Source organism: Salvelinus alpinus, chromosome 10, assembly GCF_045679555.1.
Source record: "Salvelinus alpinus chromosome 10, SLU_Salpinus.1, whole genome shotgun sequence".
NCBI classification, from domain to species: Eukaryota; Metazoa; Chordata; class Actinopteri; order Salmoniformes; family Salmonidae; genus Salvelinus; species Salvelinus alpinus.
In genome coordinates this window covers 19,053,114-19,065,458 of record NC_092095.1, presented here as the reverse complement: position 1 = coordinate 19,065,458, position 12,345 = coordinate 19,053,114, and the positions used below count along the sequence as shown (strand labels likewise).

General features: G+C 42.9%; 1 protein-coding gene and 1 long non-coding RNA gene across 2 annotated transcripts; both read right to left on the bottom strand.

The window, feature by feature from the left end:
• Nucleotides 1-1,699: 1,699 nt before the first annotated feature.
• LOC139531660 (pancreas/duodenum homeobox protein 1-like) lies at nucleotides 1,700-6,004 on the bottom strand. The gene is made up of 2 exons (XM_071328319.1): nucleotides 5,472-6,004; nucleotides 1,700-2,989 (listed from the first exon to the last, which is right to left on the bottom strand). Exons 1-2 carry the CDS (start codon nucleotides 5,866-5,868, stop codon nucleotides 2,613-2,615), a joined length of 774 nt encoding a protein of 257 aa, XP_071184420.1. The 5' UTR covers nucleotides 5,869-6,004; the 3' UTR covers nucleotides 1,700-2,612.
• Nucleotides 6,005-8,781: 2,777 nt separating this feature from the next.
• On the bottom strand, nucleotides 8,782-12,278 carry LOC139531647 (uncharacterized). The gene is made up of 3 exons (XR_011666402.1): nucleotides 11,594-12,278; nucleotides 10,762-10,835; nucleotides 8,782-10,575 (listed from the first exon to the last, which is right to left on the bottom strand). It is a non-coding gene; the product is annotated as an uncharacterized lncRNA (long non-coding RNA).
• Nucleotides 12,279-12,345: the final 67 nt, after the last annotated feature.

Below are 12,345 nucleotides of genomic sequence, written 5' to 3'. Positions count from 1 at the left end.
ACGCAGTAGAGCGCACGGTGTCTCCTGTACGTGTGCATAGCCCGGTGCGGGTTATTCCACCTCCCCGCACTGGTAGGGCTAGATTGGGCATTGAGCCAGGTGTCATGAGGCCGGCTCAACGCGTCTGGTCTCCAGTGCGTCTCCTCGGGCCGGCATACATGGCACCTGCCTTACGCATGGTTTCCCCGGTTCGCCTACACAGCCCGGTGCGGGTTATTCCACCTCCCCGCACTGGGCGGGCGACCGGGAGCATTCAACCAGGTAAGGTTGGGCAGGCTCAATGCTCAAGAGAGCCAGTACGCCTGCACGGTCCGGTATTTCCGGTGTTGCCCCTAAATTTAGGTGGGGTTATTTGGAGGGTGGTCATTGTGGGGAGGCTAAGGAAGCGGGGATTGATTATGGTGGGGTGGGAACCACGCCCGGAGCCTAAGCCACCACCGTGGTCAGATGCCCACCCAGACCCTCCCCTGGACTTTTTGGTGATGCGTTCGGAGTACGCATCTTGAGGGGGGGGTTATGTCACGTTCCTGACCTGTTTTCTGTTTAGTTTTGTGTGTTAGTTGGTCAGGACGTGAGTTTGGGTGGGCATTCTATGTTATCTGTTTCTATGTTGGTTTAGGGTTGCCTGGTATGGCTCTCAATTGGAGGCAGGTGTTTGGCGTTCCTCTAATTGAGAGTCATATTTAGGTAGGCTGTTCAGTGTTTGTTTGTGGGTGGTTGTCTCCTGTGTCTGTGTCGATGTTTGCACCATACGGGACTGTTTACGGTTTGTTCATTTCATGTAGTCTGTTCCTGTTCATTTCGTTCTTCACGTTGTATGTAAGTTCGTTGTTCAGGTCTGTCTACTTTCGTTTTGTTATTTTGTTAGTTTATTCAAGTATAGTTTGTTTCGTTTTGTCTTGTTAATAAAAGATTTTTCATGTCATTTCAACGCGCTGCACCTTGGTTCAATCCCTGCTCCTCCTCTTCGGATGAAGAGGAGGAGGACCGCCGTTACAAATATACTTATGTATCAAAAGTATAAATACTTTCAAATTCCTCATATTGGGCAAGCCAATGGCACGATAAAAAAAAAATATATATATATATTTTGTTTGTGGATAGTCAGGGGCACACTCCAACACTCAGACATAATTTACTAATTAAACATTTGTGTTTAGTGAGTCTGCCAGATCAGAGGCAGTAGGGAAGAACAGGATGTTGTTTTGATAAGTGCGTGAATTGAACCATTTTCCTGTCCTGTTGAGCATTCCAAATGTAACGAGTACTTTTGGGTGTCAGGGAAAATGTATGGCTCAGTAAGTACATCATTTTCATTAGGAATGTAGTGTAGTAAGAGTAAAAGTTGTGAAGCATATACATAGTAAATTACAGTACAGATAGCCCAAAAACAACTTAAGTACAAATATTTAAAAGTATTACTTAAGTACTTTACACCATTGGTAAACTGTGATTGACTACAAAAATAATTAGTCGTTATTTATGATGCAAGGGGATTTGTAGATCAGTCAGTCGTCAGTCGCCTGCTCTGTCGGCTGCAATGTCAAACAAGCCCCACGACTGACTGACGTGATGACTTACGGTTTCGTGTGGTTTGCCTGCTGTGTTGAATGTGCTTGAATAGTGGATAATAATGTCAGCATTATTGTTGTGGGTAAAGGCGTAATTGTACAATGTGCCAAGTAATTAAATAACTGCAGATGTTTCATTTTACTTTATTCTGATTTCAAACTTGAACTGTATAGCTTAATAAAGAATTCAAAATACAGTACATTATTCACAGTGCCTATCATTAAGACATCAATGATGTGATAACATTAAGTACATAAATAGGCTATATAATTGGTGTGATTGACAAATTTTTGTCATATAACAATTTATCAGAAAATGCATCAGTATTGGCAATATTGACAGAATCATGTCCGTGCATAGACTGCATATATTTACATACATAAATTAAACTTGGTTGTACACTGCCAACATTTTCAGAGAAAGTATCTGAAGTGCATTGATTTTAGTAAAGCAACCAAAGTAGGCTAGATGCCCGACGTAGCTCTCAACAGAGTTGTGTGGTCTGTCTCACAACTGTCTCTCCAGGCAGTGGGTGCTGCCCTCTTCTGGCAACGCAACGAGAGGCTGCAGACCAGAGCAGTGGGTCTGTACACGTATGTCCAATGCCAACTATCATCATCAGTGCATGACCCGCATGTCCTCAGCACGACGACATGAGGTTAGAGTTCAGTCGCAGAATGATGATATCGCAGACAATGAACCTGCAGTCCCCGCCTTTCACCTCTCTTCAATCTGTCATCTTCAATCTGTCAACTTCAGTCTGTCACCGCCGATAATGTACATGAATAATACCAACCGAGTCTGTTTGAATGAGGCTGCGATCACACAGGCAGCCGAATTCTGATATTTTTTCCACTAATTGGTCTTTTGACCAATCACATCAGATCTTTTCACGTCAGGTCTTTTTCAGAGCTGAGCTGATTGATCAAAAGACCAATTACTGAAAAAATATCAGAATTCGGCTGCCTGTCTTAACGCAGCCTCAGAGCGTCCCCTTTCCTGAGTGTCTGTCCAGTTTTCATCCATCCATATCAGCCCTGCTAGGCCGAGTCTCTAGAACCTGACATGGAATGGGCGTGTAAGGGTGAGGGGGGTCTCGTGGTGGTGGGATGTCCTGCCCCCCCGACTCCCACCCCTGCCTCATCGTTCAAGTCTCCTGACGTAATGGACGAGTCCTGCTCGGGGTCGACCCCCCTCACTCTCTTCTTGTCCTCCTCCTTTTTCCACTTCATCCGTCGGTTCTGGAACCAGATCTTGATGTGTCTCTCTGTGAGGCTGAGGGTGAGGGCCAGCTCGACACGCCGCGGCCTGCTGATGTACTTGTTGAACAGGAACTCCTTCTCCAGCTCCAGGAGCTGTGCTCGCGTGTAGGCCGTCCTTGTCCGCTTGTTCTCCTCTGCCTCCACCATGTAGGGGCCTGAGGAGGGTGGGGAGGGAGGGGGTGGGGGACATGGGGGAGGATGGGGAGGAGGGGGTGAGAGAGAGAAAGGTAAAGGGGAGGGGTAGAATGGCGTATCCAATTTTGTGGCACTCAAGATGAACTAAACATTGTATCCTGCCACAGTGCAAGTCCCAGTAAAGCCTCAATCTAGGTGAAATTGGTAATGACTCCCCATTTAGAACTCTAGTGTACCTATCTGAAACACACACAGCAGCACATTGGCTGAACACAGTCAGCTCACACACTGATCACCAAAGACTGTATAGAAACAACTCTATTGGGTAACTGATGGTAACTGAAACAAAGAGTACACCATGTACGTCACAGGCCAACTCTCACAGATGCGGATGCAGCTTTAGTAAGATATGTACTATACTCAACATAGACGGAAAGTTCCTATGTGAGGCATCATATATTATGTGAAGAACAAAGCCCTGAAATGAAACAAATCACTCTCAAATCTACTTGGACCACCACAGCACATTGCATTTTACATAACTGCACATGTATCACAAACACTCACAAATGGATCAATAAATTGGTTTGAAAATTACTATTAAATACTAAAAAGAAAGAATAGGTCTATAGCTACATTTTTATTACTGAGTAAGTTGACGAAAACCAACAACGAAAACCAACAATAGTTGAATATCGTTTATAATGCGTGTAATCTCTAGTACTAGTCTATATTTAACAGCAATTTCACGTGAAAAGGTTTCACTAACTTTAAGGCTTCATTAGGATCAGCCCGGATCAGCAAGGGAATTTAGAGACAGTCCGCGAAAAGTTTATTTCAATGAATCACTTTTATTTCAAGTGAAGGTATAGGCCTACATGATGAAGGTATACCCTTATACTTTCCCACTGTTACCACTACAATTAATTTGTGTTTTGAATTCTGAAATTATGGCTCACTTGTTAAACTTTCGTTAAGATATATTGGTGAAGGGAGTCGTTGATTTAAAAATAAACAATTAAAATCTATTCTATTCAATACTTGATCTGCTTCATAGATTTAGAGTTGGGTCATTCTTGCAGTGGTTGCGTTTGTCCGTTGAAGAAAATATTTTCACTGAAATAAACTTTTATCGAAATGAGTTAAGAAAAGTTAATCGCTTGTAAAGTTACATGATTTTCTTAAATAATAAATAATAAAAACACATATCGCCTAATGAGGTTATAATAATTAACACATTTCTATCATAATTGTCTTAATAATAGGCCTATAAACAATATTGTTTAGATCATCTTTGATGAATGTTGAGTTGTGAGAATAATTGTCTATAGGCTTACGCAATAATTGAGAAGAACCGATTCTGCTTGAGACTTATCAACTTTTCCACTTGTTGTTACGCTCAATTTATTTAACAAATTCAATCCATAGTAACATACATTCGCTTAATTGAAACCAACGCAAATGCTGTGTGAGTGGTTTGAAAACTTGTTGAATTATTTTAGCCAAAAAATGATAATAATCATAAATGCTCCCATTGACCTGCTGAACCGAGTTGATTTAAAATGGCCGCAACAGAAAATACTTTTAGGACTAAGAGTTGACTCATTGTTTTCTGTTATCCCTAAACACTCCACGTTAATTATATACCCTTTAATATATTTTACATTAAAACATATATTGATATAACTAAGGCTATTGTAAGACACTTTCATATGTAATAAGAAACATTTTTCATGAAGACTTATATGGATCATACCTGCCATTAGCAAATCATTAACAAATAAATAGCCACAACTGAAATGTTCACATATTTGAAGTAAATCGCAACTTGGAACTTGAGGCACACCTTCAGAGGCATACAAAACATTGTGGTTTATATGAGGGGAACACGGGTCCTTTACAGATTAATTGACAAGGTAAACTGACACCCACCCACGACATACTGTATATTGTAGACATCATGATATCATTTAAGTCCTTATACGTGCACAAAAGCCTCGGTATATTCAAACTTCATGAACATTTATCCCGACTAACGTTTGGTCATTCCTAAGGCCTATATTCACAGCAGTGGCATAGCTAGCCTAAACACAAAGCAGCAATATGGTATAATGAATGCGAGAGTTAAGCTAAATAGATTTTGAATTATACTTAATGTTCAGTGTAATTGTTGATGAATTCTCTATACATAACACTCACTCCCTTGCTATTGGCAAAATAAAACTCCTGAATGTTCAATTGTTAACTATTGAGGAAATACTTTTGTTGAAATATTGTGTTTAGATTTACTTGTCTAATATTTGTACAGTATAAAATAATGTGTTCAAACTAAGTGTTCAAACGAATCAATTTCGATAGGCCTACCATAAAAGAAAGGTCTGCAATATTCCTATAAATGTGTGCGTAAAGATTCCTTGAGAGGCCATTGATTAATTCCTTTCTTTGCAGCACTGCGGTAATAATAACTATGAGAAAATGTCCACGGTGACTGCAGTGAGTTACCTGCCCACTGTCCCTTCCAGGTGTGCGCGTGAGACTTGGTGGTTTTCATCCAGGGGAAAGGCAGGTGATATTTGTTCCTATCGGCACACAGAGCCAACCCCCCCGGGTATTCGTAACCCCCTGGCCCTGGCTGGAGAGTCTGCTGGGGCGCCTGGGGGTGGTGGAGCTGCGGCACACCCGGGTCCTCTCGCATGGGAATACTGTACGGAGCAATGTCAGGGAGACACGCCTGGTCTAGCCCTCCGATGGAGGGCGAGGAGTAGACAGACTGAGCCTGCCGGGCCATGTAGAGGCAGGGCGGAGGGCTGTGGCTGTAGTCCTCGCGGTGTGGTCTCTGGTAGGCGCAGGAGTCCTTGAACAGCTGCGCGGGAGAATAGTAGTGCTCTTCTCGATTCATGACTGTCGAGGGCCAGGGCTATCCAACGGGTGTGTGTGCACACGTACCTGCGCCCTATAGCCTACGCAGCGTGGAACCTTGTGCTCTGCTCTACCTGTGCTGCTCGTGCGCCTGGCGCCGCTATAGGCCCTGGACAGGTGTGTCATTACCATGTGACCCTGTTGCACCTAAGCCATTGGTCTCACTGTTTACACAAAACGGAAAAGTTCGCGACTTAGTTTCTATTTGTGTCTGTATTCTCTGCCCCGCAGTCCGATAATGATTGAACAGAATGTACCGTGCGCAAATCAATGCCCTCGGCAAACACTGCACTGTTTGACGCGGGTATCTGAGACCCACCTGCCGCCGGGTGGTCCTAATGCAGCGATGGACAGGCGAACGGGGGAATCCGCGGGTCCTATCTCTGCGCACAGACAGGGGTTAATGCCACCGAAAACCTTATCAGAGAGATTGTGGCCTGCGAGACCAATCACGGTGAGAAACGCAAACAGAACGTGTCTTCAGAATGTCAGCATCATCGCGGCTTGCTTTGGCTTTGTTGGTGGGAAAGAAGAAGAAACGATGGGAGTGCAGTGCCTGTATGTGGATGTCACTGCCGTCGAACAATGTCAGCCATTGAACAGTTACACTGAGTGTACAAAACATTAGGAACACCTGTTCTTTCCATGACATAGACTGACCAGGTGAATCCAGGTGAAAGTTATGCTCCCTTATTGATGTCGCCTCTTAAATCCACTTCAATCAGTGTAGATGAAGGGGAGGAGACAGGTTAAAGTAACCAAACGGTCGCTTGTCCGAATCCCCGAGCTGACTAGGTTGAAAATCTGTCGATGTGCCCTTGAACAAGGCACTTAACCTTAATTGTTCCTGTACGTCGCTCTGGGTAAGACTACAAATGAAAATGTATGTCTGCCATTCAGAGGGTGCACTAGTTTGAGTGTGTCAAGAACTGCAACGCTGCTGGGTTTTTAACGCTCAACATTTTCCGTGTGTATCAAGAATGGTCCACCACCCAAAATACATCCAGCCAACTTGACACAACTGTGGGAAGCATTGGAGTCAACATGGACCAGCATCCCTGTGGAACGCTTTCAACACCTTGTAGAGTCCATGCCCCGACGAATTGAGGCTGTTCTGGGGGCAAATATGTTGTACACTCAGTGTAGCCTATATGAACGTAGTTCTCTTATCAATATGCGATTGATAGAGGGGGAAATCGATAGCTAGATGTTATAGGCCTACTTGCATCGACTGACCCTGGTGAAAAGCAACTTAGATTGGGAGGCGGTTGTCTTGGAAACTTGACAATGTGAGGGGGATCAAAGACCACGTCCTAACTTAACACTCTCCTAGTTGGATACCTTTTAGTGTTCTGTCAAAAGTTTCCGAACCTGCGACTTTTAAAATCCATCCCAAATGGCTCATTTAACACAATTTAACGGATCTCCTCTGGTTACTGGTATTAACAAACAGCATCAGAGCTCTTGTCTCCCGCTGCCACTTTCCCTGTGTTTGCTGGTCATTAGGCAGACAGGTGCTCGCTCCATTAAACAACACTCCTCGTGGAAAGAAAAGAGGAGAGCCAGGGTGTAAACCAATTATCATGGAGTGAGGAACAGAACTCAATTAGCGCGCGTGGCGCATGGAAATACACGTCTCTCCAGGACCTCAACTGAGGGCAAGGCAGCAGTTAAGGCCCATGACTTAAAAGGTCCAATTTATTACGATGTTATAACTGTAATGTTATAAAGCACTATAATTTATTTCAGCTGACCTTGCAGGCCATCAATAACCATGCTTCTGACAGAAGAAATAGAACAAATGCCAGTCAAACACACACAGAAACGAATATGGCAGCACTGAGTTCTTCAAGAGCACTTACACCAGTATCTTTAATGGGGCACTCAGCACCTGCTATAAAGTTCAAGTAAACCAATTCCATACAAATCAGTCCATGTAATATCGCTTAAAGGTGTTTATACTTGCTCGTTGTTTGAAAAAGGAAGGAAACTGTTAATCCGCGTCTAATCCCCGCTACACTGGAGACGCACAACGGAGTTTATGAAGCATGACTGCGTAAAATGCCATTTAGACCTCCTATCTATGGTTTTAAGTGAATGGTAATGCGGCGTTGCTGAACCCTTTGCGGACGCACGAAACCATATGCACTGATTCACAAACAGGTTTGCAATTAAAAAGCCTTTAAGGGCTTGATATGGAGCGCAATAATTGTTAGTGCTGTGTAGGCCATTGAGAGGGGCCATAGCCGTATATAGCGCATCACGGGCTATGGACCCAAGGGTTGCTAGAAACACCAGATGGAACGTATTAATTAGTGCTGTAGGGATCGATGGTTATAATGATTGAGGGAATGGCAAGCTGTTGATGCGGATGTTGCCTCAGCCCCTGGGTTAACCCCAGGAGCGCCTATGGAGCAACATTGAACCATTTCAATATTAAATTAAATTGCGCCAACAATATATTTGATTCATTATCACAATCCAAAATAACCAAATTACATTCTAATACAATTATTATCATTGCCTAAAAAATGATGGTAATTAAAATTAGGCCTATTGAAGTTATGTCCTTATTGGCTCCCAAGTGGCGCAGTGGTCTAAGACACAGTGTTTGAGGCGTCACTACAGACACCCTGGTTCGAGTCCAGGCTGTATCACAACCGGCAGTCATTGGGCGGCGCACAATTGGCCCAGCGTCGTCCAGGATTGGCCGGTGTAAGCCGTCATTGTAAATACGACCATTTGTTCTTAACTGACTTGCCTGGTAAAATAACGATCGAATAATACAATGTATTACTGTTATTAGCCTATTACTATCAACGGCTAATTATTGAATTAACATATTTGGATAATGGATTCCAGAAAAAACTGGTTTTACAGAACCCGAGGCGTGTCACGGAAACAGCAGATATGATTTATTTAACAAACTGACGTTTCTGACAAAGCGGGTATATACATATCAAGAAGACACGATAAAAAGTGCTTACCCAGTGGCGACAGCCTTATGTAAACACGACCAACTGTGAGGAACGACAGAACAATTCAAACGACATTAAAATCAAACCTTTCTGAGTGAAGAAATTACAGCACCATTAATCAAACTATGCGAGACAGTGAAATAAAAACGGCAAATCAAGTTAATGTCCAATCGAAAGGGTTATACAAAAAATCTCCTTCTACATTATGGGATTTTATACTTTATTGCATTTTGTGGGACTAATTGTGTAGACTATATTTTAGTTAAAAACCATTAACATGAGAAGAGAAATTTGAACGCAAGGTAGGTTAACGACCTGACCAGACAAACTTCCCTGAGCCCTATGGTTATAACCTATGACAAGACCCAAATCAGTTCACTCTGTTGGGAGAAAACTGTTATCCCTATACATAGTGCAAGGGACATAAAAGCAAAAAAAAGGTCAAAGGCCCTAGGTACTGTAAGTGCAGATATCACGTCTCCTGCTGGATTATAAGGCACATTACATCTGTGGAAAATGGAAAACACCAAACCTCAGCCAGTCTACCCTGGGTGCCCCTGTAGACTATGCAGGTATGACTTCGGTAACCTGAACTCAGTTACTCGATCTGGATTGATTCTCTCAAAAGGTTTTACCAGCAACTTGCACTCAGGACTAGACTCTAATACTGTCACTAATGTCAGTTTACAGATTGTACCAGAGATTCACAATGAATTAACAGAGCTGAATGCAAGACAGGGTAAAGTGTTTGTCAAAATAGGGAATAGAAATAGGAAAGACACTCCTAGTTAAAAGATCAGAAGAAACAAAGACAATTTAATTAGTTATACTTGTCACAACCTTACAACAGCAACCACAGTCTTTCTCACATTCTAAAACAAACAAACTCTCTTTCCAGTCATTCAATGGGTATAATTATGTATTTGAGGGGGGGGGGGGGCCTCCTCTGGGTAACAACGTTACAGCACTCCCTCCAAGGTTATGATGTCATACGTGGCTCCTTCCACTGGGCGTGTCCTTGACAGGTGAGCGTGGTCTGCTGCACTGGTTTGATTGATAGAAGGTGTGGCCTATGGAGTGAGAGCTTGCCCTGGAGTGGACTGAGGAGGAGGAGCTACTGTCAGTGGAGAGAGCGGTCTCTACAACAGGGTTTCCCAAACTCGGTCCTGAGGCCTCTCCTGGGTGCACGTTTTGGTTTTTGCCATAACACTAGACAGCTGATTCAAATAATCAAAGCTTGATGATGAGTTGGTTATTTGAATCAGCTGGGGGGAAAAAAAACATGCCCCCAGGGGGGTCCAGGACCGAGGTTGGGAAACCCTGGTCTAGAAGAAGGGGAGTGTCCTTCATGGGGACTGTGTGTTTTGGGGACAAAGTCTCTTTTGTGACCAGAGGCTCTTTATGTCAGTGTTTCTTGTCTCTATGGCTGCCTCTGTCATTGTCATTGTCCCTTCTGTCTTTGTAGCTGTCTTGGCCTGTGTTGCTATCTTAGTCTTAAAGATGGACACAAAAGAGACAAAGTTCTCGGCTGTCTCTATGATTGTCTTTGTCCCTGTGTCCCCTGTGGTCTTTGTATTCCCAATTGTCTCTGGGTGGTGTCCTGCCCCCTACTATTTGATGTCTGTTCTCCTGAGTGGCCAGCAGGGCGGCGCTGTGGAATGGTGTTGAGCAGGAAACTCTTGTTAGTGCTGCGCAGCGGATACTTCATCCTGAAAGACAGTTGAACCAAAGTTAACACTGCAAAGCCAGCAAGGCCTTCGATATGAGCCAGTAACTTTGACACCGGTCTGTCCGGGTCAGTCATACCTTGTCAAGAGTCAAATACATTCTGCACTGAAAGCCAAACACCCATAACAGATCCTTTACCAGATCCTTTGCTAACACATCCCACTCACCAGCCTGCTGGACCCATGGTTTCTGCTTGCACCCAGCCCTATTGGTCTCCTTCAACAGCTCATCCAATGCACGTCTACATGAAACATGGGGAGAGAGAGAATACCTGACCACTGTGACTGACCCAAACTTAAGGAAAGCTTTGACTATGTACAGACTCAGTGAGCATAGCCTTGCTATTGAGAAAGGTCGCCGTAGGCAGACCTGGCTCTCAAGAGAAGACAGGCTATGTGCACACTGCCCACAAAATGAGGTGGAAACTGAGCTGCACTTCCTAACCTCCTAATGACCATATTAGAGACACATATTTCCCTCAGATTACACAGACCCATAAATAATTTGAAAACAAATCCATTGTTGATAAACTCCCATATCTATTGGGTGAAATAACACAGTGTGACATCACAGCAGCAAGATTTGTGACCTGTTGCCACAAGAAAAGTGCAACCAGTGAAGAACAAACACCATTGCAAATACAACCTATATTTATGTTTATTTATTTCCCTTTTGTACTTTAACTATTTGCACATCATTACAACACTGTATATAGAAATATGACATTTAAATGTCTTTATTCTTTTGGAACTTTTATAAGTGTAATGTTTACTGTTAATTTTTTATTGTTTATTTCACTAAGTATTTATTTATTTCACTTGCTTTGGCAATGTAAACATATGTTTCCCATGCCAATAAAGCCCTTAAATTGACATTTAATTGAGAGAGAGCAAGAGGGAGACATTGACATATAAATGGGGCTAAAAAGGGAGAGTAGAGAAACAGCAGAATGTAAAGCAGAGAGGGAGAGGCATTACAGCAACAGTAACTTAGAGGTACCTCATGTGTCCTGGGTTGACCTGCTGACTCAGTAGTATCTTGTCTCAGTGGGAGAAACTGTTATAGCTGCCCTTTGACCACAGACAAGTGCGCACAGGATCTCTCATGCACGCACATTATTTTACTATCAATGGTGCACACACATCAATCTCTATTCTCACTGTATCTCTCACACACTCTATCCTCCCCCAAACTTTGAATTTCCAGCAGCTGCGACCCAAAAATAACACCCTACTTGTTTGGTGTTACATTACCTTGCTGAATCTCTCAACAACAATTCAGTCGCTAAGTGAGATTTAGCTAGTAATGCTACAATTGATTGAATAACAGTACAACATAACTAGCTAATCATTTACAAGCATAACATGAATAGCAATCGACCTAGCTGCTGGAAAACAATTAACTACAATTTAAATAGCATAATAAATCCCCTTGACATAGCTAGCTATAGTAGCTAGATTGCCTTTTAAAACACCGATAAAATTCACATCAAGCAAGAAAAAATCATACTGGCAGTAGGATAGATTATAATATAGTTATCCAACTCGCCACCATCTGCCATGGTGTAGTGATCACTGTAAAAAAAAAAAAAAAATGCAAATCAATAGTGCCAATGCTAGCTAATGATTATTTATGAACATTTCTGTTTACTTCTCCTCCACGGGGGCCTTCGAGCAAGCACCTCACAAACCTACGGTCCGTAGCAGTGCCTTACGTAAAATCAGATTTCATTATGTAAAATAACAGAAAGA

What these genes read in the sequence shown, in the direction of transcription:
- LOC139531660 (XM_071328319.1), bottom strand. Translation starts at nt 5,868, where the DNA reads ATGAATCGAGAAGAGCACTACTATTCTCCCGCGCAGCTGTTCAAGGAC. An exon ending in CTGGAAGGGACAGTGGGCAG is followed by an intron (nt 2,990 to 5,471) that starts GTAACTCACTGC and finishes CACCCTCCTCAG; the next exon opens with GCCCCTACATGGTGGAGGCA.